This window comes from Mauremys reevesii, linkage group 24, assembly GCF_016161935.1.
Source record: "Mauremys reevesii isolate NIE-2019 linkage group 24, ASM1616193v1, whole genome shotgun sequence".
Classification (NCBI taxonomy): Eukaryota; Metazoa; Chordata; order Testudines; family Geoemydidae; genus Mauremys; species Mauremys reevesii.
Window position 1 is genome coordinate 7,883,818 of NC_052646.1, and position 24,254 is coordinate 7,908,071.

At 54.9% G+C, this 24,254-nt stretch overlaps 1 protein-coding gene across 3 annotated transcripts in view; it reads left to right on the plus strand.

Annotated features, from left to right (window-relative positions):
- Positions 1 to 2,069: 2,069 nt before the first annotated feature.
- Positions 2,070 to 24,254, plus strand: part of CELF3 (CUGBP Elav-like family member 3) — a 55,418-nt gene continuing 33,233 nt past the window's right edge. The window contains exons 1-3 of one of the 3 annotated variants that reach the window (XM_039512874.1): positions 2,070 to 2,485; positions 19,755 to 19,944; positions 21,439 to 21,544. In XM_039512874.1, coding sequence (XP_039368808.1) covers positions 19,807 to 19,944; positions 21,439 to 21,544 — 244 coding nt within the window. In that variant the 5' untranslated portion in view covers positions 2,070 to 2,485; positions 19,755 to 19,806. Of the gene's footprint in view, positions 2,486 to 19,754; positions 19,945 to 21,222; positions 21,545 to 23,448; positions 23,715 to 24,254 lie in introns of those variants that run through there. The other 2 variants (XM_039512873.1, XM_039512876.1) reach the window with 2 other exon arrangements.

Genomic DNA, 24,254 nt, shown 5'->3' on the forward strand with positions numbered 1-24,254 from the left:
TTGAGGTTTACGGTTTAAAGCTTGACCGTTAGAAGTGCTGTAAAAGCCACACGGTTACTGGGATTGCTTTGAAATTTGAAGTGCCTCATGGGGATGCGGAGTAGGGTTAGCAAGCCAAATTTGGGGTCATTTCACCACGGCAGTCCTGAGTTCCAGCCCCACCCCAACCCAGTTTCCTTAAGGTTCATCCTATCTAGTGCTTTTTATCCATCGAGCTCAAATTGTTTTACAAAGTAGATGGGGAAACTGAGGCACAGGGCAGGGACTTGCCCAAGGTCTCCTGAGTCCCAATGCAGTGCTCTAGCCACTAGGCCACCAGGCCTGCCAATGAATCCCCGCCCAGGTCTGTCTGAGACCGAGAGCAAAAGCTGGGGGGAGAAGAGGATCAAGCTCTATGCCTTCCTGGGGGGAGTATGGCGAGGGAGGCTGTGGCCCGGGTGTGATCACAAAGCAGGGCAGGGTGACATGGGCGGGGCTTGCAGGAGCTCTCCACTCACTGGGCACTGAGCGCTCTTGAAAATCTGGCCCCACGAGCCTGCACCTCCTGCCACTCTCAGCAGCATAATGCCCCTGGTTTCCTTGGGGCCGCTCCTGCTTTCCCCTGCAGTCTGGGACAGGGCAGCTTAGGGGCAACACCCAGCTCTGCCACAGCCTTCCTGTGTGACCTTGGGCAAGTCACATCATCTGCCCTCTGCCTCGGTAGGGGGATCATCCTGCCCGGGTGGGATGAGGGCAAATGCCAGCAGGGTGTAGGAGGTGCTGGGGGGTCAGGGCCATACCCGGACCTAGCTAGATTGAGCTGGGTGCATATTGCTCTGCCATGGGCCGTGCCCTCCCCAGATCCGTGCCCTACCCAGAGGGAGTCAAACTTGGTGGGAGTGCCACAGTCCCAGCCTCTGGCTGCCCCTGGGGGGCGGGAAAGGGAAGAGCCTCTCCCCTGCAGGTCGCAGTCCCTAGAGGCAATGAGGTGGGTGGCTCTCAGCCCCTCCCAGACAGCTGCCTTTTTGCCAGGCTCAGCTGAAGATCCCTGGGCCCCGGAGCCTGGAGCCCTCTTGCCTCCAACTGGGGGGAACTGACGCCACTTGCGGGTAAGAGAAAGGGGCAGCGGGGGGGAGGGATGTCTCCCTCCTGCTCTGGCTGGCTTTGCCTCCCCTCCCCCGGCCTGCGACGACCGGTGCACAGGCTTGGACGGGCTTTTCTCACCCTCTTCGCATTTCCACATTCTTTCCCTGCTCCCCCTTCCTGTCCTCTGCTCCCCCTGGGCACCTTCCTCCCCCACTAGGCCAGGATCTTCCATTCGCCGGGTGCCCGCGTCCCGCCGGCATGCTGGTCCTGGCAGCAGAGAGGCCCTGGCGTGCAGAGACAGAGCCAGCCCCAGCAGGGGGCGCTCTCAGGCCCTGTGGGGCCTCTGGGAAACTGAAGCCCAGGAGCGTTTTCCTGACTTTTCTGGGAGTGGGGTCCAGCCTTGGCGATCCGAGGATGCCACCTCTTGCTCTGACTCCAGCAAGAGCCCCATGGGTCCTGCCCTCGAGGGGGCATCCAGAGGACCAGGGAGGAGGCTGTGAAAGGGAGCAGAGAGCAGCGGAGGGCAAGGGACTGATGCAAATCCCAGCGTCATGCCCTGCTGGGCAGTAGCCCCAGGGCCATGGGGTCTGCTGGCTACTAAGGGTGATGCCCCTCACAAGGCCTGTGGGGCTCTGTGATCTCATCGGCCAAGCCCTGTGCTCCGGCCATGTGGCTGGGCTGCCTGGGACTCGATCCGCCAGCCCAGGGAGGACAAAGAGCTCTGGGGTTCTTCGTATGGGCCGCTTGGCCCCCCTCTCGCCTGGTGGCATTTCACCCCCCTTCTCCGGCACTCGAGTGGGGGTGGGGGGAGGAAGAGTGGGGCACAGCTCACTGTGCAGGGACAATGCCGTGCTGTCGGCACTGACTGCACCCACCCTCACTGGGGATCAGCAGCCGGGAGCGTGGAGCAGCAGCTGCTGAGGGCACCTGAGGTCAGGGAACAGGGACAGAGGATCCTACAGACTTGCTTGGGAGCTGCTCTCCTGGGCTTAGCGAGACAATCCCTGGCCTGGCATTGCTTCACCGGAGAGGCAGCGTGGGCCAGTAGCTAAGGGCTGGGCTTGGGAATCGGGGGAGCTCAGTGATCTCGGGCAAGTCACTTCCCCGCCCCGGGCCTCAGTTTCCCCACCTCCTTTTCTGATTAGACCCATCTTCTATAACCCTGAGACCTCACTCCATCCCACAGCAAAAAATAGAACCCAGGAGTCCTGGCTCCCCCACCCCCACTCTAACCATTAAACCTTATTCCCTCCTAACCATCAGCTCTGTGATGACTGACTGGGTTGCTGGTGAGGTCACACTCCTGCCGCTGCTCCGCACTGGCTTGAAACGTAACAGCCCGTTTAAAAAGAAGTAAACGCAGCCCTTGAAAACCAGGTCTTTTCTCCTCTGAAGCCTACAAGACCCAGGCGAGGCGGAGGTAGGAATTCTTTGCATAAAGCTGCTAGTAACTTTCCCTTTTTCTGCATGTCTGCTCCTATCCTGCGTGACTGGGCGCCAGCCCCCACTCGGGCTTTGCTCTCACGGTCACCCTGCTGGGTCCCTCTTGGCCAGCAGCAGGGACTGGACGCTGGCACGCCAGCGCGGAGTGCATGTCCCTCGCCAGCCAGAGCCCCCCCAGCCAAGAACTGTTGCAAGCTCCCGGTCTCTGTGGATCAAGCCCAGAGCAGGCAGTGTAACAGACACCAAACAGCCCGGTCCCTGAGCATATCTTGAGCCTGCCAAACCAGCTCCCAAACACCGATTCCCATCAGCTTCCCCACTCAGCCAAGCTCTTCCTCGCCTGAGAGCGGCCCTCCGTTCTCTGATCATCCTCGTCGCCCTTCCCCGCACCTGCCCCGGAAAGGACCCGGGCGCCCAGAGCTGGAGCCAGGATTCCAGACGAGGTCTCGCCAGCGGCATGACAGCGTCCCTAACAGGGTGGACAAACCCGCCCCGTATCCAGGCTGGCGAGCGGGGCTGCATGGGCAGACTGCTCAGCCCAGGCACTGTTTCCATCTGCAAGTGCTTGTGGGACCCGGGTCCTAGGCCCCAGCTAGGGTAGGGTCAGAGCCCAAGTCCCGCTGCGAGTCGGGTCCGAGCCCTGTCATTTTGCAGTGTGGACGCAGCTGGAGTCAGAAGGTCTGTGAAACACCAGGTCCCAAGACCCAGGCCTAGCGTGCAGAGTAAACAGTTGACTCCTAAGACACTTGGGGCACATCTACACCACAGAAAAGTCCCACAGCTGCGAGTCTCAGAGCCCAGGTCAATTGACTCAGGGCTAAAAATAGCCATGCAGACGCTCAAGCTGGAGCCTGGGCTCCGAGACCTGGCAAGGGGGAGAATCTCAAAGCCCAGGCTCCAGCCCAAGGCCAAACAGCTACGTCACTATTTTCAGCCCCTGCGAGCTCGATTGAGTTGACCTGGGCTGAGAGGCGTTGCTGTGGGGGTGTTGTAGCCTGAGTATCTTCTGAAGATGTAATTGCTCTGTGCCTCAGTTTCCCCATCTGTCGTGGGGCTCACAAGAGTGTACGAGGCTGTGAAGTGTTCTGGTATTAGTGAAGGGCGCCAGGTGAGAACCAAAGAGAGGTACTGATTTCAGTCAGCTGTTTTTAGATCCAGATCTTTAAGCAAGCAGCTGGGTAGGTTTTAATTAGCAAAGAAATAACGAGGGAGGGAGAGAAGAGACTCCGGCACGGAGCAAACGGCAGGCAAAAGAATTTCTTCACCTAGTCATTTGGATTCGAGACTCCAGTTCAGCCACCGCGGCGTCCCGAGGCGCTTTGAGCACTCCAGCTTCAGGCTTTATTATTATTATTTACTGTCTGCGTTGCAGTAGCAGTGGTGAGCCCCGGTCACAGAGCAGCGTCCTGTTGTGCCAGGCACTGTAGCCCGGATAAATTTTAAGCTGACATGCAGAAGAGGAATGTACCCAAATGACACTGTACCAGGCCGCTTTGCATTTTCCAGTGGCAGCGTTCTAGACAGGAATGGCTCACCCAGCACTAAAATGCAGCTACCTCTGGGATGGAAGGGTTGCAGTTTACCCTTCCACAAACCACGTGTGGTAATGCAGGGTGCAGGGGAGATATGGGTGCTCATTCCCCACCATAGAGACGATAGAATCCAGCATAACTCCCCAGTGCCTTCCCAGCCAGGGCACCGAACTGCACTGGGGATATGGAGAGGGAAGACTGAGCCACCCACAAGAAAAGGGCAGCTATCCATCCATCCCCCTATGCACCCCTCTGTCTAACCCTGTCCACACCCCTATATCCATCCATTCCCATGTACACCCCTCTGTCTAGCCCCATTCACACCCCTCTACCCATCAGTCCCCATACGCACCCCTCGCTCCATCTATCTCGTTTTTATATAGCTCCTCTCACGGTCATGTCTGAGCCGCTGTTCCCCTTTCTGTGATGACCCCAGCAGTGTAGGATCTGCCCTAACCCTTCTCCCTCAGCCCAGTGGCCCCTTCTGTCTTGTCTTCAACCATTCACAGCCTTTCCCTGCTAGCCCGCTACTGCTGAGCGTATAGTGACTTGCGTCTGGTCACCGATGGGTCATAGGCCCTCTACTCCCAATAGCTAACAGAGATTCCCCTTTACCTTCCAAGTGGGGCTGGGTAGGCAGGCCCTCTCCTTGCTACCCCCACATGCAGCTGCATTGATTATAATGTTCTCATGCCAGGGTCAATCTGTCAGCTGCCCACGTGCCCCCAACTTCACCACACGCCAGCTGGTTGCTGTGCCCCATGGCCCTTCTCTGGCCCTTGGTGACGGGGTGGGTGGGATGCTGGCCAGCTGCCTTGGCAGAGCAGGGAGCTTTGGGCTCCCTTCCCCCATCCCCCTGCCGGGAGCAGGGATAAAAGGAGAAGGAGCCTGTACTCGCTGGCAGTCGGTTCAGAGCCCTCCCCGCTGAGCTGCCCGTCCTCTCCGTCCCGGGCTGAAGCAGACAGATGGTGACCCCAAGGGACTCCGGAGCTCTCCAAGGAGTGGAATGAATGCCCAGGAGTTTGCAATTTAAAATCCTCACCAATTAAGGCAGCAGCTAGAGAGCTTGGGGGGGGGGTGGTGCCACTCCCCCTTTGTTCAAGAGTGCCTCCCCATCGGGATAATGTGCCACTCCCAGAACCAGAGGGGCTCTAGGCACGGTCTGTAATGTTTGCCAGGGCTGTTCGCCAAATCTGGGGAGAAAGGGGGAACCAGACAACGTCCTTTGTCTTCTGAGTTCTTCACCCCTTTGTATCTTTCTCTCTCTCATTCTTCGAGTGGGGCAGGAAATGCTTCCCCACTCCCTGCAAAATTTCAATAGCAACGAAAATCCTTCCTTTTCTGTCTAAATTTGGGGAGAGGGGGGATTTTGTTAGGGGCGGGGAAAACCCACCACTATTGTTCCCCAGTTTTCAGCACCTGACATTTTCCAGTCGTTTCCGTTTCAAAATATTCGGCATGTTTGACGAAAGCTGGAAAATTTTCACTGAGCAAAAGCGTTTGGGGGAAATTTTTCTTTTTGTCAAAAAGCCCCTTTCCTCCCCCCAAAAAATGTTTTTTGATGGAAAATGTTTGCCCAGATCCACTGCTTATTACAACCTTTCCTTGTTGCTGTTTCTCTCGCCATCTCCTTGGCTTTCTGTAGTTCTCGGCTTGTCTTTCTCTCCTTCGAGCTGTTTCTCTTTCTCTAGTTCCTTCTGTCTTTACCTGTGCTTTTTTCTTTCTGTTTATCATCACGTTTTTTTCTCTTTTTCTTGTTCCCTCCCACCCTGAGCACTGGGTGACCAGCCCACTTGCTCTCTCTCTCCATCACCCCTGGAACACAAGTTTCTCCAGAGCAGGGAGAGACACCCCACCGCCAGCCTCCAAGGCTTGGCTGAGCTGTTTGCCAGCTCCCCTAATATCGCACGAGGCCTGGCACGACTGCTAGCTAGGCCCAATCCCAGGGTGCCTCAGGAACCTGGCCTGTTGTAGGAGTTCTCCAGTGTCAGGCTAATGGCATTGGAGTCAGGGGCCAAATCCGTCTGGACATAAGGGATGGGAGGCAGGACACCTGGGTTCTGTCCCCAGCCCTGGGAGGGGAGTGAGGTCTAGGGGTAGAGTGGGGTGGGGGATGGGAGGCAGGACACCTGGGTTCTGTCCCCAGCCCTGGGAGGGGAGTGAGGTGTAGGGGTAGAGTGGGGTGGGGGATGGGAGGCAGGACACCTGGGTTCTACTCCCAGCTCTGGCAGGACCCTTTCTCTGAGGAACTCAGGTGCATCCTGCTCTCTGGACAGCAGTGGGAGCTGTCAGTGAGTGGCAGCCCCTGGCTGGTAACTGCCGTGGCCCTGGTCCCAGCTGAGCACTGCCCTGCCACTGACCCCACTCCTGGCTACAGCAGCTGCTTCCTCTTTCAGCCCATCGGGCACTTTCTGACCCACTTTCCTCAGCCCTTTTCTCTCAGAGCAAATGCCAGTGCAGCCAGCAGGCCCTGCCCGGGGTGAGCTTGTCAGCCCCATCACCAGTGGGGCGCAGGCCTCTCGGTGCCAGGGACCCCCAAGTGGGTGGTGGCTAGAGGGCCACAAACGGGCGGCATTGAGCACTGGGGTGTCATCTAGTGGCTAGAGCTGGGGACTGGGCGTCAGGACTCCTGGGTTCTGTTCCCAGTTCTTTGAGGGCTAGAGCAGCAGGGCTGGGATTCAGTACCCCTCAGTGGCATTTCTAGCTCTAGGAAGGAAGTGTGGGTTAGTGGTGAGACCACTGGACTGGGAGCCAGGACTCCTGCTGTCCATTACTGACTTCCTTTTGAGCCACGTCCCTCCCCCACTCTTTGCCTCAGTTCCCCTCCTTTGAAAAGGAGCTGGGGAAGTGGAATGAATGATTGCACAGTGCTCGGAGGCCCCAGGCCGGGCGAGCAGAGTGATATATCACACCCCCGCCACCCAGCCTGAAATGCACAGGTCTGCTCTGAGGCAGGACAATCAGGGGCACTCCAGACACTTGTTCAGATGCTGCCACTGTGTCCAAAGATCCTCACACGCTGCATCAGCCGCACAACACGCTGGAAAGGCCGGACAGTCAGCAAAGCACCGGATCCAACAGCCAGGCTTAAGTTAGTGCTCAGAGTGAACCGCACACTGGGCATAGGGCGGTGCCCGGGCCTTGGGCATGACAGCGTGACACACCGGGGGCCTCCCACATGAAACGGGGTGGCTACAGCTGGAGCTCTCCTGTCCTCTGTGGACTGGCTCAGAAGGGGACGTGTGTTCCCCGGTGGGCTCTGCAGAGGTGGGATTTCACCTAACCTTTCACCCCACCGGGGCATCCTGCCCCCCATGTGTCCTCAGCATGGTACTGCACGTTTCCTCCACTAGGGGGAGCATGGCTGCTGCGCATGGTGTGAAGGGGGAGCAGAACATTGCCTGGCCCCCAACCTGCGGATCAAAAGGACTTGACTCGCCCCTGCTCTCAGTCCCGCGCCTCCCCCCAGTGCTCATTCAATTCCAAGGTAATGAAAGAACATCAGGCCAGTAACTCCCCCAGCTCCTGCTTTGCTCTCAGCTGCCCAGACACAGAGTGACCGAGATCAGGGCCCCGTCGTTCCGGGTGCTGCCCAGACACAGAGTGACCGAGATCAGGGCCCCGTCGTGCCAGGCGCTGCCCAGACACAGAGTGACCGAGATCAGGGCCCCGTCATGCCGGGCGCTGCCCAGACACAGAGTGACCGAGATCAGGGCCCCGTCATGCCAGGCGCTGCCCAGACACAGAGTGACCAAGATCAGGGCCCCGTCGTGCCGGGTGCTGCCCAGACACAGAGTAACCGAGATCAGGGCCCCGTCGTGCCAGGCGCTGCCCAGACACAGAGTGACCGAGATCAGGGCCCCGTCGTGCCAGGCGCTGCCCAGACACAGAGTGACCGAGATCAGGGCCCCGACGTGCCGGGTGCTGCCCAGACACAGTGTGACCGAGATCGGTGCCCTGACGTGCCGGGCGCTGCCCAGACACAGAGTGACCGAGATCAGGGCCCCGTCGTGCCAGGTGCTGCCCAGACACAGAGTGACCGAGATCAGGGCCGCGTCGTGCCGGGTGCTGCCCAGACACAGAGTGACCGAGATCGGTGCCCTGACGTGCCGGGCGCTGCCCAGACACAGAGTGACCGAGATCAGGGCCCTGTGGTGCCAGGCACTGCACAGATACAGAGTAAGAGACTGTCCCTGCCCCCGAGAGCTCACAGGCTTAAAGGTCTGTCTTCACTGCAAAGTTCACAGAGGTGCTGTCCCTAACCCCGTCCCGTCCACACACGAAACCCTCTCACCCAAGCCTGGTGGCACTTTAAAATCAAGGCCTTGGCCACAGGCCCATTTTGTACAAAAGCATAGCAAGACCCAGCCCCCACCCCAAACAGTGCCCAATCTACATGGGCAAGCCACAGCCCCCCTACCCCCTGGTGAAACTGACAAGTGGGTGGGGCCGAGGGCGGGGCTAACAAAGAATTGAGAGTTTTTGCACCGCCCCTCCCTTGCTGCAGCTCTCAGCCCATAGGGCTGTAATTCCAGCTGGCCCCCTCTCTAGCCCTTACCCACGTGCTCTGTGGGTCACACTACTATAGGGCAGTTTCTAGGAGAGTCAGTGTAGTAAAGTGGTCATCGACGGGTTACCTGGGTTACTCGGAGTATTATGGGCTGGAGCCATGCTCCACCCCTCCCTTGTGTCTGCCGCCCCCCACCCCCACCCCGTAGCTGAATAAAGCAGCATGTGTCTTGTGCGTGGAGCCGTCCCTTTACGAACAGCAACTTTGGGGGACATGGAGGCGTTTTAATGCAGACGGTGAGGAGTGGCAAGCAAGGCAAGTTGGAAGACAAGTGCACCTGTGCCATTGGCACGGCTCAAAAGACTACCCGAGTACTGCTCACTTGCGAACGTCCTCGAGCAGCTGCGGCGGGTTATGCTGGTCTGCGAGAGAATTCTAGGACGGTTGCTGACAGCCAGGGGCTTATCCTGATGATAATGGGATGGAGGGGTGGGGTGTATTGGTAGGTGTGTGACGGTAACACCCAGAGGCTCAGCTCAGGGCCCCGTTGTGCCAGGCACTGCACAGACACACCACGAGAGACAGTCCCTTCCCTGTCTGAATAAAGCTTGCCGGCTTGCAAGGTTAAGGCGAGACGTTTGTGTTGCTTGCAGCGGAAGGGCGGGGAGATTTACTCTCTAGGGATTCGATTTGGCATTCGTTTTGGGGGGGTCGCAGTTCTGCGTTCAGTTTCCATCCATCAACGAGCGAGACACCCAAAGGCGCGCGGGGCAGAATAACACCCAGTGAATTTAATTTCCGAGGTAATGGGCTGAGAATCTCCTTTGTATTCTGGACAGAGCGCCAGGACGGGCAAATGGATTTTGCACGGTTTGGGGAAGGAAGTTCTGAGCACAGGACATGGTGACATTTTACTGATAGTTTTGTTAATCATGCAGAGTGCGCTGAGGCGCGATGAACTTTGGGAAAATAAACGGGCTAAATCCTCTTAATGAAACTTCCCCCCTCCAGTCCTGTGCCCACTCAGTGTTGGAACAGGAGGGACTGGGGATCAGGACTCCTGGGTTCTCTTCTTGGCTGTGGGTGGGAGTGTGGCCTGGTGGTTAGAGAAGAGGACTGGGACTCAGGATTCCTGGGTTCTGTTGCCAACTAGCCATTGGGGGCTAGTGGTTAAAGCAGGGGGACTGAGAGTCAGGACTCCTGGGTTCTGTTCTGCCGGCTGAGCTGGGGCAAATCTCTGAGGCCAATGTTTCTGAAGGCTCAGGCCGGCATAAGCAGCTGTTTGGATGCCCTGCAGGTTTCCAGAACCGGTTGCTATGTTATATCCACGCTGTCTAAGTGCCCCGAGGGCAGAACGCAATCTGGGGGGCGGGTGCCCAAACAGCGTCAGCCCTGGGAGCTCCAATGACACTAGGCCAAGGGGCCGCTGCTGAGGGAGTGCCCCCCCCCATTAAAGAGAAAGTCCCTGGAGTGAGCCCCTCTTCCACACCTCTGTGAGGGGCGTGGGGAGCATTGCTAGGATTAGACTGAGGGGAGGTGGTGGAAAGAGGGAGGGGTCAGTGAGCCTGGCAGGGCCACCCTTGGGATCAGCCACCTTCCCCTCAGGACGGGGGGTCCCCACCCCTGCAGGGGGAAGGCCCCCGAGGATACAGCCTTGAGACACAGAGGGCACCCGGGTGTCTGAGATGCCAAGATGGGACTGAATCACCAGTGTCAGGCCAGGGAGAGGTTCTGACACCACTGCCAGCTCCCCACGGCGCGGGGTCGCGTCTTCTAGTTAGCTGGGTTTCCCCGACACCTGCCCCAACCACGCGCTCCCGTCCCCAGCATGGCCACTCTCCACTGGCACCTGCAAAGGGCCCTAGAGTAGCTAGGCCTCATTAGCATATGCAAAGTGATCATTTGCGTAGGATACTATGCAGCTAGTGTTCGTTTCCCCTCTGGCTGGAGCCCCCTGGGAATGTGCCAGGACGCTCTGGAAAATCCCTGGTTGCTCAGGCATCTTGGGGTACCCAGCTCCCACCTGATCTGCCAGATGGGGATGCCAGTGGCAGTTAGTATCTACCCTGAGCCTGGCCTTGCACCCCATTTGGTGCATTCAGGACCCAGGGGAGAGTGATGTTCCTCGTCCCTCTCTGTGCCCCCGCCTGCAGAGGAACGTTATGGCCCTGCCTAGGCAGCTCCTGCCTGCAGCTCTGGAGGGCCGTGGGTGGGTCATCACATGATACTAACCCCCATTCCCAGAGAGTGGGACCCCTAGGGGCTCCCCACAAGCCTGGGGCTCAGGAACCACTTTTGAGTGGGGCTTGTGCTTGAGAACATGGGGGACGGCAGCGAGGGGAACCCCAAGCCTGGGTGAGGAGCAGGGGCTGGGGGTTACCAAAGCTAGTGATGCCCTGGGGCCTGGGTGGGGGTGGCCCTGGGGCTAGGACACGTAACACCAGCACTTGCTGGGTGCCCTTGGGTGAGTCTCTGTCCCTGTCTGGGCCTCAGTTCCCCATCTGGGTAACAGCCCCTGCTTTGCCTGGCTTGTCTGTTCAGGCAAGGAGCTCTCTGGGGCAGGGACCGTCTGTGTCAGTGCTCCAGCGTTGCACTAATACACCTAATGAAATAGGGGGTGGAGGAGAAATTGGGAGCTAACGTCCTGCACTGAGACTGTGCCGGGACCCTGGATTTCCATAACTTGGAGATCCAAACTCAGGGGTGTGACCTCCCTGGCTTCCAGCTGGCAGGGAATTTGTCATCCCTTTCAGCATCCCAGGGTTTGCTGCAAATGCCAGGCCTGTCTCTGATGGATGGGGAAGGGCCCTCGGAGCGGCTGGTTTTAATTTTGTGGGGCTGGAGGACAAGGCAGAGCTGGCTGGGCCAAATCCATGGGGAAACCCCAACGGGCTTCGTTCAAGCCCAGGAGCCTGCAAAGACCCGACAGGGTCAGCGTGGGATTGTCTAGTCTCCGGGGCTCTGTCCGGGCTGCCTGGAAATGACTCGAGCAACGTGGCTTCCCCCACTGGCTTTGCCAACCTCCAGAAATAGCAGCAGCAGATGCATCTTGGGAGACATGGGGTTTCGGTGCAGGTAGCCAGCTGGTGCTAAAGTGACTTATCAGTGAGACAGAGGCGAAACTCTGGGACGCTTCGTCCTGGCCTTGGGTGGCTGTTCAGTGTTACCGGGGTAGCTAATGCCAGTGGAGAACGAAGGAACCCACGTGTATATATTTGTGTGTGTGTGATTGAAAGGGACAGCCAGCTCCTGGCGTTTGCAGGCTCTGTCTGAAAAATGCTTTGGGATCTCAGGCCAATATTTTCAAGCTCGGTGCCAAAAGCCAGCCCGTGTTTAGGCCCCTGGGTTCATGGCCTAATTTTCTGCCTCATGTGGCTCCCCTGGGAGTTAACAGGAATAGCTGGGCCGGGCCCCTTACTGTGCGGCTCCGGGCGGGACGGCGGGGGGCTACCTTTAGGCGCCCGCGGTTGAAAATGTTGGCTAGGTTTATCAATATCAGGACAGGATCGTTACCCATGTGCGGCCTCAACTGGAGAAGGACAAAAGATGGTACTATGGCTAATGCCCTGGGCTGGGACTCAGGGGATCTGGGTTCACTCCCTGGCTCTGGTACTGACCTCCTGTCATTTACGTACATATGGGGTCGGCCCAATGGTCCATCTAACCCAGTGTCCTGTCTCTGACTGTGGCCGGTACCAAAGGGAGTGAACAGAACAGGAGGCACTAATGGAGTGAGCCACCCTGTCTTTCCCCCTCCTGGTGGTTTAGGGTCACCCCAGAGGATGGAGTTGCCTCCCTGACCGCCTTGGCCCATGGCCATTAATGGACCGATCCTCCAGGAAGTTATCCTGTTCTTTTTTTAATTCAGCTATACCCTTGGCCATCACAACCTCCCCTGGCAGTGAGTTCCACAGGTTAACTGCATTGTGTGCAAAAGTACTTCCTCTGGTTTGCATTAAACCTGCTGCCTGTTAACGTCATTGGGCGAGCCCTGGTTCTTGGCTTGCAGGAAAAGGTAAATAGCACTTGATCTGTCGGTACCTCTGTCCCTCCGCTGTACAAGGACAATCATTCCGCTTGCCTGTTAAGACTGTGAGTTCTTTGGGGCAGGGACTGTCTTGCTCTGTGTCTGTGCAGCGCCTGGCCCAAGGGGGCCCTTGATCTCGGCCACTCTGTGTCTGTGAAGGGACCGGCATAACGGGGGGCCTGATCGCTAGGCAATGCTGTAATACAAATATTAGCAAACAGTATCACACCTCAGTATGCTTCCGTTTCCACCCCTGGAAAATCCAGGTGCTGATACTTACCCTTGGGTCAGTGATTTATAGTGTGCTTCGAATCTGCAGAGGGGCGTTTACACGGACAGTAATCCCACTGTTATTTTATTCTGTGTTTTCTTTGGAATCCTTTGGCTTGGGCACATGCCTGCATTTGATTATTCCTTGGCAAAAATATCTGGAGTCTCAGCTCTTTGGGGGCAGGGCCTGTCTTTGTACAGCGCCTAGCGCCATGGCTTGCTGGTCAGTGCCTGGGGCTCTGAGTTGCTACCACAATGCATTATACAGCTAATTAGCTAGAGTGATTCATGTGAGTAATAAACCCGATTCCCCACGGGATGTTTGCAGGGAAAAGTCCTTTTCAGAAAGCTCTCTCAAGGTCGTTGTTAGGGCCAGATCCCGCAGCTGGTGTAAATCAGCAAAGTCCATGGGCTCCAAGCAGATGAGTTGGCCCGTTTTTGTTTTTTTTATTGATGCGATTCAGTGGAAACATGTTCAGGGGAAAGTGAAAAATATGCTCAGTGCATTAAAAAAAATCATAAATCACGTTTTTTTGCACCGCTGCCCTCCCTCTGGGGGTCCAGTCTCAACACACAAGGCTCTGACGTGATCTGGGGCCTGAGCCGTCTTAGCTAAGGGCCTGTAGTGCCCCCGGAGCGCCCCCTTGTGGTAGGGTGCGATGCTGCGAGGGGGCCTTGTCTCTGGCGCCTCCTGCTGGCTGACTGCCTGTCACCCGGTTTTCCATAGCTTGGCCCTCTGGCCGAATCCCATAACGTTGAGTCCCCTTCCGTGGTAACAAAAAGTGCAACTGAAAGTCCAAATCAAAGACTCAAACTAAGAGTTTTGCTGCCCTCTCGGGTGCCACTGAAGTCATCTGCTTCCTGGCCTTGGGGAGCCTCTCGTATCTTTCTTCTTCCACAGCAGGATTCCCCCACTTTGTGTCAGGGCCCCCAAAGACCAGGGAGCTCCCATCTCTGGGCCCTAACATGCTCCCTGGGAGGTCTCCTTCCTGTAGCTCACTCCATTGTACCTAGCTGGGACTGCGCCTTGACCCTTGGTGGCTAGATCATGGGCAAGGCTGAGGGGTAACGGCCAGGCAGTGCCCTGCTTAAAGGGCCGGCCAGCCCAATCCTTTTGCAGTCAGGATTATATTATTTATGTTACAATAACCCAGGGGTCCCCAACGTGGTGCCCGCAGGCGCCATGGCGCCCGCGGGGGCATCTAAATGCACCCGCATCCTGTCAGCAGTCGAGCATCCGCCGAAATTCGGCGGCATTTCAGCAGCGACGCCTCTGGATGACGCCACTTGCCGCCGACATGCGGCGTCATCCAGAGGCGTCGCCGCCGAATTTTGGCAGCATTTCGGTGGATGCTCAACCGCCGCCGCGGTCCTTCATCTGGCGCCTGCCAGACAAAAATGTTGGGGACCACTGCAATAACCCCTGGAGGCCAGCGCTGAGATCAGAGGCCGTGCGTGTACAGGGAGAGACATTCCCGCACCCCGCCGAGTCTACAGTCTGAATACACCCAGGCTGACAAAGGAAGGACGACGATTTCCGCTTTACAGCTGTCAGATCAAGTGATTTGCCCAAGATCACCCAGGAAGTCTGTGGCGGGGGAAGAATTGATTCCCCAGTCTCCTGAACCCCAGTCCAACATCTTACCCCCTAGTCCATCCTTCCTCTGGCAGCCTAGTGCAGAATCAAGCAAACGGGACTGCCACCAGCCCTGTTATTGACAGCAGTGGGAGGCGGAGGCGGCCTGTAAGAAAAGCTTTCTCTTTATGTGTTTCTGTCCCCCTCCCCCCGCCAACACCTGCTTTATCCTTGGGTGGAAAGTTTAAGGGGATTAAAAATGACCTCACAACAGGCACGGGAGTGTGGGTGATCAGTCTGCAATTTGTACCTACTGCCTGTTCAGACACACACACACACACACACACACACAAAATGATCCCCCAGAACCCCCCCTCCAGCCCCATCACCATGCCCCCTCCAGCCCCTTTCCTCTCTGTGGAGAGCGAAGCCGAGATCTCTTAATAAAAAGTCCGGATGAAGGCCAAACGGCATCTCGCCAACGGCCATAAGAAATGACGCCCCTAGGAAGCGTAACATCCGCATCACTCTGGCCCACTCCTCCAGCTCTGGATCCAGAAGCCAGCCAGCCAGGGGCAGGAGACACTGCCGGAGATCTTGTGTGCGGAGCAAGGCAGCGGCTTCTTTCCCTCCAGGAAAGCCAGGGCTCCATGACCAGAATTCGAGAAAGGATATTAGCCAGAATAGTCTCCTCCCACAGCTTAGCCACCCCCTTCCCCTCCCCGGCTGTCAGACCAGCCCAAAGCAACAGCCAATTTCCGCTCTCCGCAGCTACATCTTTCTGCCTCTGGGCCTAAGGAAAAAAATAACACTCACAACCCTCTCCTGCCTCTTCGGGGCAAGCCCATTGTCTCTGATTAAAGAAAAGGGGTGGGGGGGAATCTGGCAAAGGAAAATGGCCTGATTTCAAAACCCTTGGGAAAAGTGCAACAGCAAAACAATTCTTTGAAAGCCAAATGAAATATGAAGGGGAACGCTCCCATGCACGGCCTGTAAGGTTTCTCCTCCTCAGCTGCAAAAACTGGGCTGGGGAGATGGCACAAATGTTGCTCCTCTTTGTGTTTGATACATGGCCTGTCCCACAAAGCATTTAAAAGATGACAATTGGGTTTCTGAAGCCAGCAGCTGGAGTTAAGGGACTAGCCAGCTGTGGGTTGCTTCCAGGATTACTCCTGAGGGAATTCTGGGCCAAACAATTAAAAATTCTGTGCACAATATTTGAAAATTCTGCAAAACTCTGCACATTTTATTTGTCAAATAAATGTGGAGGCTCCAGCCTGGCATTGAGGAGCGGAAACCATTGGCTGCACAGAGGGGGGAGCTCATTGTGCAGCTCCCCCCTGGGACATGGACTCAGCGGTGAGGCTGCACCCAACCCTGACACAGCGCAAGGATTGGGCCTGCCCCAGAAACAACCTGGGCACTGCCCGTCCATGCCAGGTGCAGCAGGTGTGGGCAGGCAGGCTCAGCAAGGCAGGATCCAAGTGTGGAGGGGCTTAGTGTGGGGGGGATTCAGGCGGGGGTTGAGAGGGTTCTGTGTGGGGCATCTGGGTGCGGGTGGTCCAGTGGGGGATCCGGGTGTGGGGAAGATCTGGATGCACAGGGGCTTGTTGGGGGTTCTGGGTGCAACGGTAATGGGACTGTGAATGGGGGGGTCCAGGTGGTTGGGGCTTGGGGGGGAGGTCTGGGTGTGGGGGGGATAGAGCTTGGCAGGGGGGATCTGGGTGCGGGTGGCTCATTGGGGTGGTCCATGGGGCAGGGGGAATGGGGCTCATTGGGAGGGGGCTCTGAGTGTGGAGGAGTGAGGCTGAGCGGGAGGGTCTGGGCATGAGGGGGTCTGGATGCATGGGGCTTGGGTGGATAGGGGAGCAGCTCCCGGTATGGGGATCCCTTCCCGTGCAGCTGAGGAGTGATGGGTGAAGGAAGTGGGTGGGGTGGGGGAGTTTGCAGAGCTTCCTACAGCTGGAGGAGAAATCTAGGGGTGGATCTGACCCGGCCCTGGATGCCATGCAGGGGAACAGGAAGTCCCGTCCTCTCCAGCCCACTGGGACTAACAGATGAGCCTAACACAAGGGTAGGAGCCACCAGCCAGGTCTTCTCCAGTCCTGCCCCCTACTCCACAGTGCTTTACTTCTCTGCCGGCTGCCCTGAGCACCCGAAACATACTGCTGGGGAGGGTCACATGACTGCTCTTCTGGCTTCCCTTTGCTTCCCTGTCAGAGAGTCACTTTTCTGTGGGGAAGCAAAGAAATCTGAGAGGGACATAAATTCTGCACACGTGCAGTGATGCCGAATTCCCCCAGGAGTACAGGATAGATGGATGTGTGTATATATGTATAAATGCACATAGACAGGTAGATAGAGGGTGGGTATTAGGATGGAGGTAGGGATGGCTAGGTGAGGGTGTATGGGGATAGAGGGATGGCTAGGTGGGTGTTGGGGGGATGGCTAGCTGGGTGTCAAGGGAGGGATGGCTAGGTGTGGGGGTTGGATGGCTAGGTGGGGGTGGATGGGGATGAAAGGAGGGCTAGGTGGTGATGTATATGGGGATGGAGGGATGGCTAGATGGGTGTTAGGGGGTGGGAAGAGGGATGGTTAGGTGGATGGGGGCGGGAATGGTTAGGTGAGGGTGGAGCTGGCTTATCTGATGTCACTCCGTGTATATAAACTGAGAACTTTGACCCATTAAAATAAAAGATCTGGGGTATTTTGGGCTGGTTGGTTACTTGCCTTGGTTTCCGAAGGGCCCGTTCTTTTTATTTTTAGCAACCAGTGACGGGGGGCTGCAGCCCCAGATCATTTCTCTGAAACCCACTTCCCACAGCTGCCAGCTCCCAGCAGGGCGTCTCTCCGTCTCTGTTACTCTGATTTGATTAGGATTTAAATCGCGCATGTGTGTGTGTTTGTGTGTGTGTCTACGTGTATGTATCTGTATATCTGTGTGTGTGTGTGTGTGTAAATCTCCTTTATATGTGTGTTGCCATGTGTATGTATCACTGTGTATCTATGAATAGGTGCATATCTGTGTGTACCTTTGTGTGTGTGTGTATGTTGCTGTGTGTGTGGATATCTCCTTTATATGTGTGTTGTGCTGCGTGCATCTGTAGATGTGTATTCATGTGTGTAAGTGTGTTGTCATATCTGTGTGTGTATCTGTGTGTGTTGCTGTGTGTATCTCCTCTGGGTGTGTATATTTATGTGTGTATGTGCACATCTCTGTGTGTCACTGTGCATGCATCTCTCTGTGTGTATCTCTCTGTGTGTATACATGTGTTGTGCATTGTCATGTGTATCTGTGTGTGTACATCTGTGTGTGTGTTGCTGTGTGTATCTCCTCTGTGTGTGTTGCTCTGCGTGTGTGTGTGTGCGCGTGCATGTATCTCCTCTGGGTGTGTATCTGGGTGTGTTGCTGTATGTATCTCGTGTGTGTGTGTGTGTTGCTCTGTGTGTGTTGCTCTGTGTGTGTGTGTATCTCCTCTGGGTGTATATGTTTGTGTGTGGATCTGTGTGTATTGCTGAATGTATCGTGTGTGTGTGTGTGTTGCTCTGTGTGTGTGTGCGTGTATCTTCTCCGGGTGTGTATGTTTGTGTGTGTGTATCTGTGTGTGTTGCTGAGTGTATCGTGCGTGTGTGTGTGTGTGTGTTGCTCTGTGTGTGTGTGCGTGTATCTCCTCCGGGTGTGTATGTTTGTGTGTGTGTGTATCTGTGTGTGTTGCTGAGTGTATCTAGTGTGTGTGTTGCTCTCTCTGTGTGTGCCTGTATCTCCTCCGGGGGTGTGTCTCTGTGTGTGTGGATCTGTGGTTTCAGGGGCAGCCAAGCCGGGGGTCCGGCCCGGCTGTCCCGGGCGATCCCGGGTCCCGGCGCCGCTCGGCCCGGCTCGCTCCATGGAGGCCCAGCTGGGCTTCAGCACCGCGGACAGCTCCGCGAACAATGGGCAGTGCCCAGGGACCGGCTTAGGGACCCTCGCCAAATTCCCAGCCCGGCTGCTCCGCGCTTGTGGCTCTCCGGAGGCAGCGTGGCCTAGTGCTCAGAGCAGGGCTGGGCGTGGGGGCTGGAGGCTTTTCTCTGCCACTGGGGGAGTGTCGTCCAGTGGTTAGAGCAGGGCACAGGGACTCAAGATCCCTAGGTTCTGTAGCTGGCATGGAGGGTGGGGTATTTATGGCAGGGGAGCAGACGTCTGGACTCCTGGGTTCTCTCCCAGCTTGGGTGGATCTAGCAGCCCGAGCAAGGGACTGGACGTCAGGACTCCTGGGTTCTCTCCCAGCTCCCAAGTGTGGCCTTGACTCAGTTTCCACTTCTGTCAAACTGGGTTAACGAGACCTACCTCTGTACCGAGCCCCACGTCCTTGTGGCCTGTGGATGGATGGTGCTATGTAAATGCAAAATGGTACAGTGGTGACGTTTTAGCTGGGTGATGCTTAGAACTGTGTCCTGTGCTGCACCCCCTCCATCCCCAAGCCCCAGCAGGTGGCGTTCGCTTTGGTAAATGGTTTAAATAATAAAATAAATGTTTCTACTAATTTCTCAACCCATTTTTGTGCAGATCATCCCCCAAACTAAAAAGGCGTCGGCTTCCGTATACCAACTCCCTCTCTTGGCCGGCCTCATCTCATTTTCTTCTGTGATCCACCCTTAGTTACCTGCGTTACAGCAGTGCCATACTACCAAAAAGCAGGTGCTGGTCCTGGGATACGTAGCCAAAATCTCCTCTTCCTGTGATATACAGCAAGCTGCCGATGCTCCCCACCCCAGAGGTGGTTGCATTTCACTAGTGCGGTGTGTGTAGAATGGTGAGGCAATTCAAAACAAAAGAGGCTTGAGAGATGTAAACCTGGGTATTGTATTGTATTGTGCTACATTTATTCATGCAAATACACGCACACAAAATACACAGACACACGACACTGGTGTGGCCACGGCTGGAATTCTGTGTCTAGTGCCGATGTTCAGAATTCAGGAAGGATGTTGATAAAATTGCAGAGGGGTCGGAGAAGAACCAGGATTGGAAAGTCTGCCTTATAGTGAGCGACTCAGAGAGCTCCATCTATTTAGCTTCACAAAGAGAAAGTTAAGGGATTATTTGATCACAGTCTATAAGTATCTACGTGGGGGACAGAAATTTGATAATAACGGGCTCTTCAGTCCAGCCAACAAAGGTCTAACCAGATCCGATGGCTGGAAGTTGAAGCAAGACTAATTCAGACTAGAAATAAGATGCACATTTTTAATTAACCCTTGGGACAATTTACCAATTGGGCTGGTGGATTCTCCTGGCAATTTTTAAATAGAGGTTGGATCTTTTTTCTAAAAGACCTGCTCTGTTTCAAACAGGAATTTATTCAGGGCAGTTCTCCGGCTTGTGCGATGCAGGAGGTGACAGTAGATGACCCCAATGGCAGGGAACTGCGGCGAATGGGCGCTGCAGGGGCAGCCTGTGGACGGGGCAGTGCGCAGAGCCACCTGGCTGCACCTCCATGTAGGAGCCGTAGCGGGGACATGCCGCTTCCAGGAGCTGCTTGAGGTAAGAGTCTGACCCTCTCCTGCACCCCAACCCCCTGCCCCAGCCCGGAGACTCCTCCCACTCCCTGAACTCATTTCTGGCCCCACCCCAGAATCTGCACCCCCAGCCAGAGCCCTTATCCCCTCCTGCACCCCAACCCCAATTTCGTGAGCATTCACGGCCCGCCATACAATTTCCATACCCAGATGTGGCCCTCAGGCCAAAAGATTTGCCCACCCCGATCTAGGAATAGATAGAGAAGCCAAGATTTTCGAACGAGACCCGGGATTATGGGGGCCTCTATTACTGGCTTATGCTTGAGACTCCTTAAAGAAATCGGAGCCCCTGAACGTCCAGATCCTTTCAGGGGAGTCTCTGCTTGGGCAGCCCCAGTATTGCGGCACCCAAAACCACTCATCACTTGTGAAAGCCGTGGCCTGTATATGCTCATTCATGTACATGTGCACACCTAATAAACTCAATCTAGAATATCTGTGGGGGCGTTCTGTGCTGTATGATCTGATCTTATATGGTGCAGTATTTCCTTATATGGACCATCTACACTGGCTTCTCAGGAAGTGGTCCTTAGAAGACCAGCACAAGCAGTGCTGGTAGCAAGCTGGGGTCTCTATTTTTCTGTCCAGGCTTGTATTTATTTGTATCAATTGGCCTGAGCCTATCATTTTCTGTGGCACTGAGCCTCCCTGCCTGCCTGCCTGCGTTTCTCCCGGGGCTGGGAGTTTGCTCCCAGCCCCTAAATCTGACATCATTATTTGTCAGGGAAGGAGGGCGGGCTGGAGAGGAGGTTTTTGTTGGTAAAGAAAAGATTTGAATCAGAGCTCAAGATCCATTAAAGGGAGAAATCCAGCAAAAGCAGCTGAAATCCAGCTTGGAAAAGGGGTGGGGAAAAAGGAGGAGAAAGAAATGAATCGATAATTTTTTTTTAAACAACCACCACCAACCACCCAAGAATTTAAACTGGTCTCAACCTCTTCAAGGAAAGTTAATCAATAAACTAATTAACTGCTTTGCAAGCTCTGTAATTAATAGATCAAAAGTATTAGCGCCAGGGCTCTGAAATTGCAAAGAGCTCAGACCAACACCTCGCTTCCAAGGAGACGGAATTGCAAGATTCTTTAGAGTTGATTTTTTTTAATTATGATTATTTAATTTTTTTTGCACCAAAAAAAATCGGGATTTTTAATTTTTTTTTAAAGGCTAAAAGAAATCAGAAACAAGGAGGCGGCGACAGGGAGGAATTTCCCACCCCCCTAAAAAAACCCACATTTTTTTTTACAGATTTGGGGAATCCTGGTTCAAGCATCCAGAGCCACCAACCAGCCTCTGCTCCCTTTGTTTGGTTCGCCGCTGGGTAGTGTTGGGACCGTAGTTAGGGCTGGGATTGTGTTCTCGCTTCTTCCGCTGGGGCCGGGTAGGCGATTCGAAGCTCGCCCCCAGATTCGCCCCTTTGGACCAATGAAGGAACCCGATGCCATTAAACTTTTCATCGGGCAGATCCCACGGAATTTGGAGGAGAAGGATCTGAAGCCCATCTTCGAGCAATTTGGGAAGATCTACGAGTTGACGGTGATTAAGGATAAATACACGGGCATGCACAAAGGTAAGTGAGCCAGGCCCGGGCTGCTAGAACAATAAAGAAGCTCCCAACAATGAGATGGGGGGGGGGGAGAGAAAACTGACTATGAAATGACAAAGCAAGAGCAGCCCGAGGAAAAAGGAGTCTTGGGGATGTCGGGGGAGATCAGATCAGCTGTGGCCAGGAGGGCAGAGAAAGTGGGGGCCGTGCGAAACGGCCATGCATATTAAAATGTCAGGGCTTAGGGGGGGTGGGGGCCATTCAACAATAAGCTGTTTGCAGCGAGAGCGAGATGGTAACAGATGGCAGGAGGTACAATCAGATGAGAGCGTCATGGATAGAGGCCGGGGGTTTGGATGTGCAGTGGGTTTAAGGAGTCGGGTTGGAGGGGGGGAAGGGACAGTTCTCCTCCACCCCACCCTGACTCCAGTGGGGTAGCTTTGCACTGGGGAGAGTTAGGCCCTGTGTGGGTGGGGGTGGGTTGTGACCCCATTTGCTTCTGCCCCTGGACACCTTTGAGTCTCCTTTGAGGTAAAACTTGCGAGGTTCTGATCCCAAATACCCAGGCTGGGCTTTGACAGTTCCCTCATGATTCCTTTCCTCCTGTATAAACAGAGGGTCTGGCCCCCCGCCCGCCCCCTTCTCGTGATCTTGCCAAATGGCATATCCTTCGCTCCTGCTAAAGGAGGCCTGTCTTCAGCCTGAGGCCTCTAGGTCAGAGCTAAATTTGTCTCTGCTGGTTCATTTCTTGTCTTCTTTTTTAAACACACTTCTCCATATCAGGGAGGGAGCAAATGGTCTTTAAAAAGCAGAAGGGGGGCTGCAGATCAGCATGTGAAATAGATCCCAGGGAAAATTAAACAAGGGCTCTGGCCAATTTCTTAATTCAAAATAAAGTTAAGACTGGCATTGGTGAAAAATCCTGCTCTGGGAATATTGCTGAAAACAAAAGAGAAGGTAGGGCAGGGTTTGCTAAGGAGGCAAACTAGATCATTTTCTAGAATTTGATAACATTCCACTTTTTACAAGCCCAGAATGAAAGCAATTGTGGCAACCCGGCTTTGTTGGAGGGTATTTTGAGCTGGATTGAGGGATTCAGCCCTAGGAATGGAGGCTGGCTGGCAAAGGTTAGTCACAGTGTAATGTTTGATCATTTGCTGTTTCAGGGCAGATTTCAAGCAGTGACAAAAAGAGAGGGGATCAAAGTGGAGGAAAACGGGGTTTATTTTACCCCTTTGTAAATCAAGTACATTGGCTGATATTTTTGTAAACTGAGGCGAGAAAGATCCAGCGCGGATGTAAAGCAGGGTAGCCCCGCTGACTTCACTAGATGCTATGCCCATTCAGCTCAGCTGAGAATCTGGCCCTTAGCATATTTTTATAGCTGGTACATGTGGAAAACATCAACAATAACAACCAGGCTCTGACTTCAGAGCTGGCTCTTGAGTCTTCTATGGGTTTAAAACTTCAGTTCTAACCCTGAGAATGAGAGTGGTGATAGGACTGGAAGGCAGGAAGGTTTGAATGTTACAAACAAACCACAGATAAACAATCGCTCAGATTTTCACTAAAGCAAGCGGGTCCCCTTAGGTGCGACCAATTATTTTATCAAACACAAATGCAAATGATTTACATGCAAGCCGCAAAACAGAGAATGCTCCAGGACAAGAGTTTTGTGCTTTAAAAACCAGCCAAACCTCCTTACGTAACAACAATGTTTAAATTATTCAAGGTGTGAAAGAAGCTTCCATTTCCAGGCAGTCCCGGCGGGCGGGGGAAGATGTAGCAGGGTGGAACCGAGCTAATGTGACACAAATTCAGCGTTGGTTGTTTTCCCTGGCTCGCCAGCGCAAGTGAAACTCGGGGTGGGGGGGGGGGCTGAGATACGCCGCTGGGGTTGGCCAAGCTGACAAATGCAGGGAATCAAAATGGAGCGTCTTTGGGAGGAGAGGGAGCCAATGCGAATATGAAGAGTTTCTGACTCCAATCACCAGCACCGAGAGGAGCCCCTTTGGACTAGATCAGTGGTTCTCAACCAGGAGTACTCAGCGCTCTTCCCGGGTGGGGGACATCAACTCATCTAGACATTTGCCTAGTTTTACAACAGGCGACATAAAAAGCCCAACTAGTACCAACTAAAATGTCATACAGACAGTGACTCGTTTATACGGCTCTGTATTCTTGACCCTGAAATGTAAGTACTGTATTTATATTCCGATTGCTTTATTTTAGAATTCTATGGTAAAAAAGGAGAAAGTCAGCCATTGCTGGGTACTAGCGGGGCTGTGACATGCCTGTATTTTTATGCCTGGTTATGTAAGCAAGCCATTTTTAAGTGAGGTGAAACGTGGGGGTACACGAGACAAATCAGACCCCGGAACGGGGTACAGTCGCCTGCAAAGGTTGAGAGCCACGGGACTAGACCCTTCTTTGTTTCTGTAGCAATGACAGCGCGAGGTGCTTTGGGATGAAAGCAGAAAGTCATGTCTCCACAGAGTTTACGCCAGCTAAGGCCCAGTCCACCTAACCAGGTGTAGCACTTCCTGAGACGAGCAGTGCCAGGGAAGCCCAGGGGCTAGCCAGCACTGCGCCAGCTAGTCAGGAGTTTGCAGGATCAAAATAATGATAGGCCGGGCGGTTGGGAAGCTTTGCTGTAACCCCAGCTGCTGGGCTGGGCTGAGGTTTTGTTGTCCGCGTACATTGAAATGGCCGGGGAAGGGAAGAGAGAAATCCT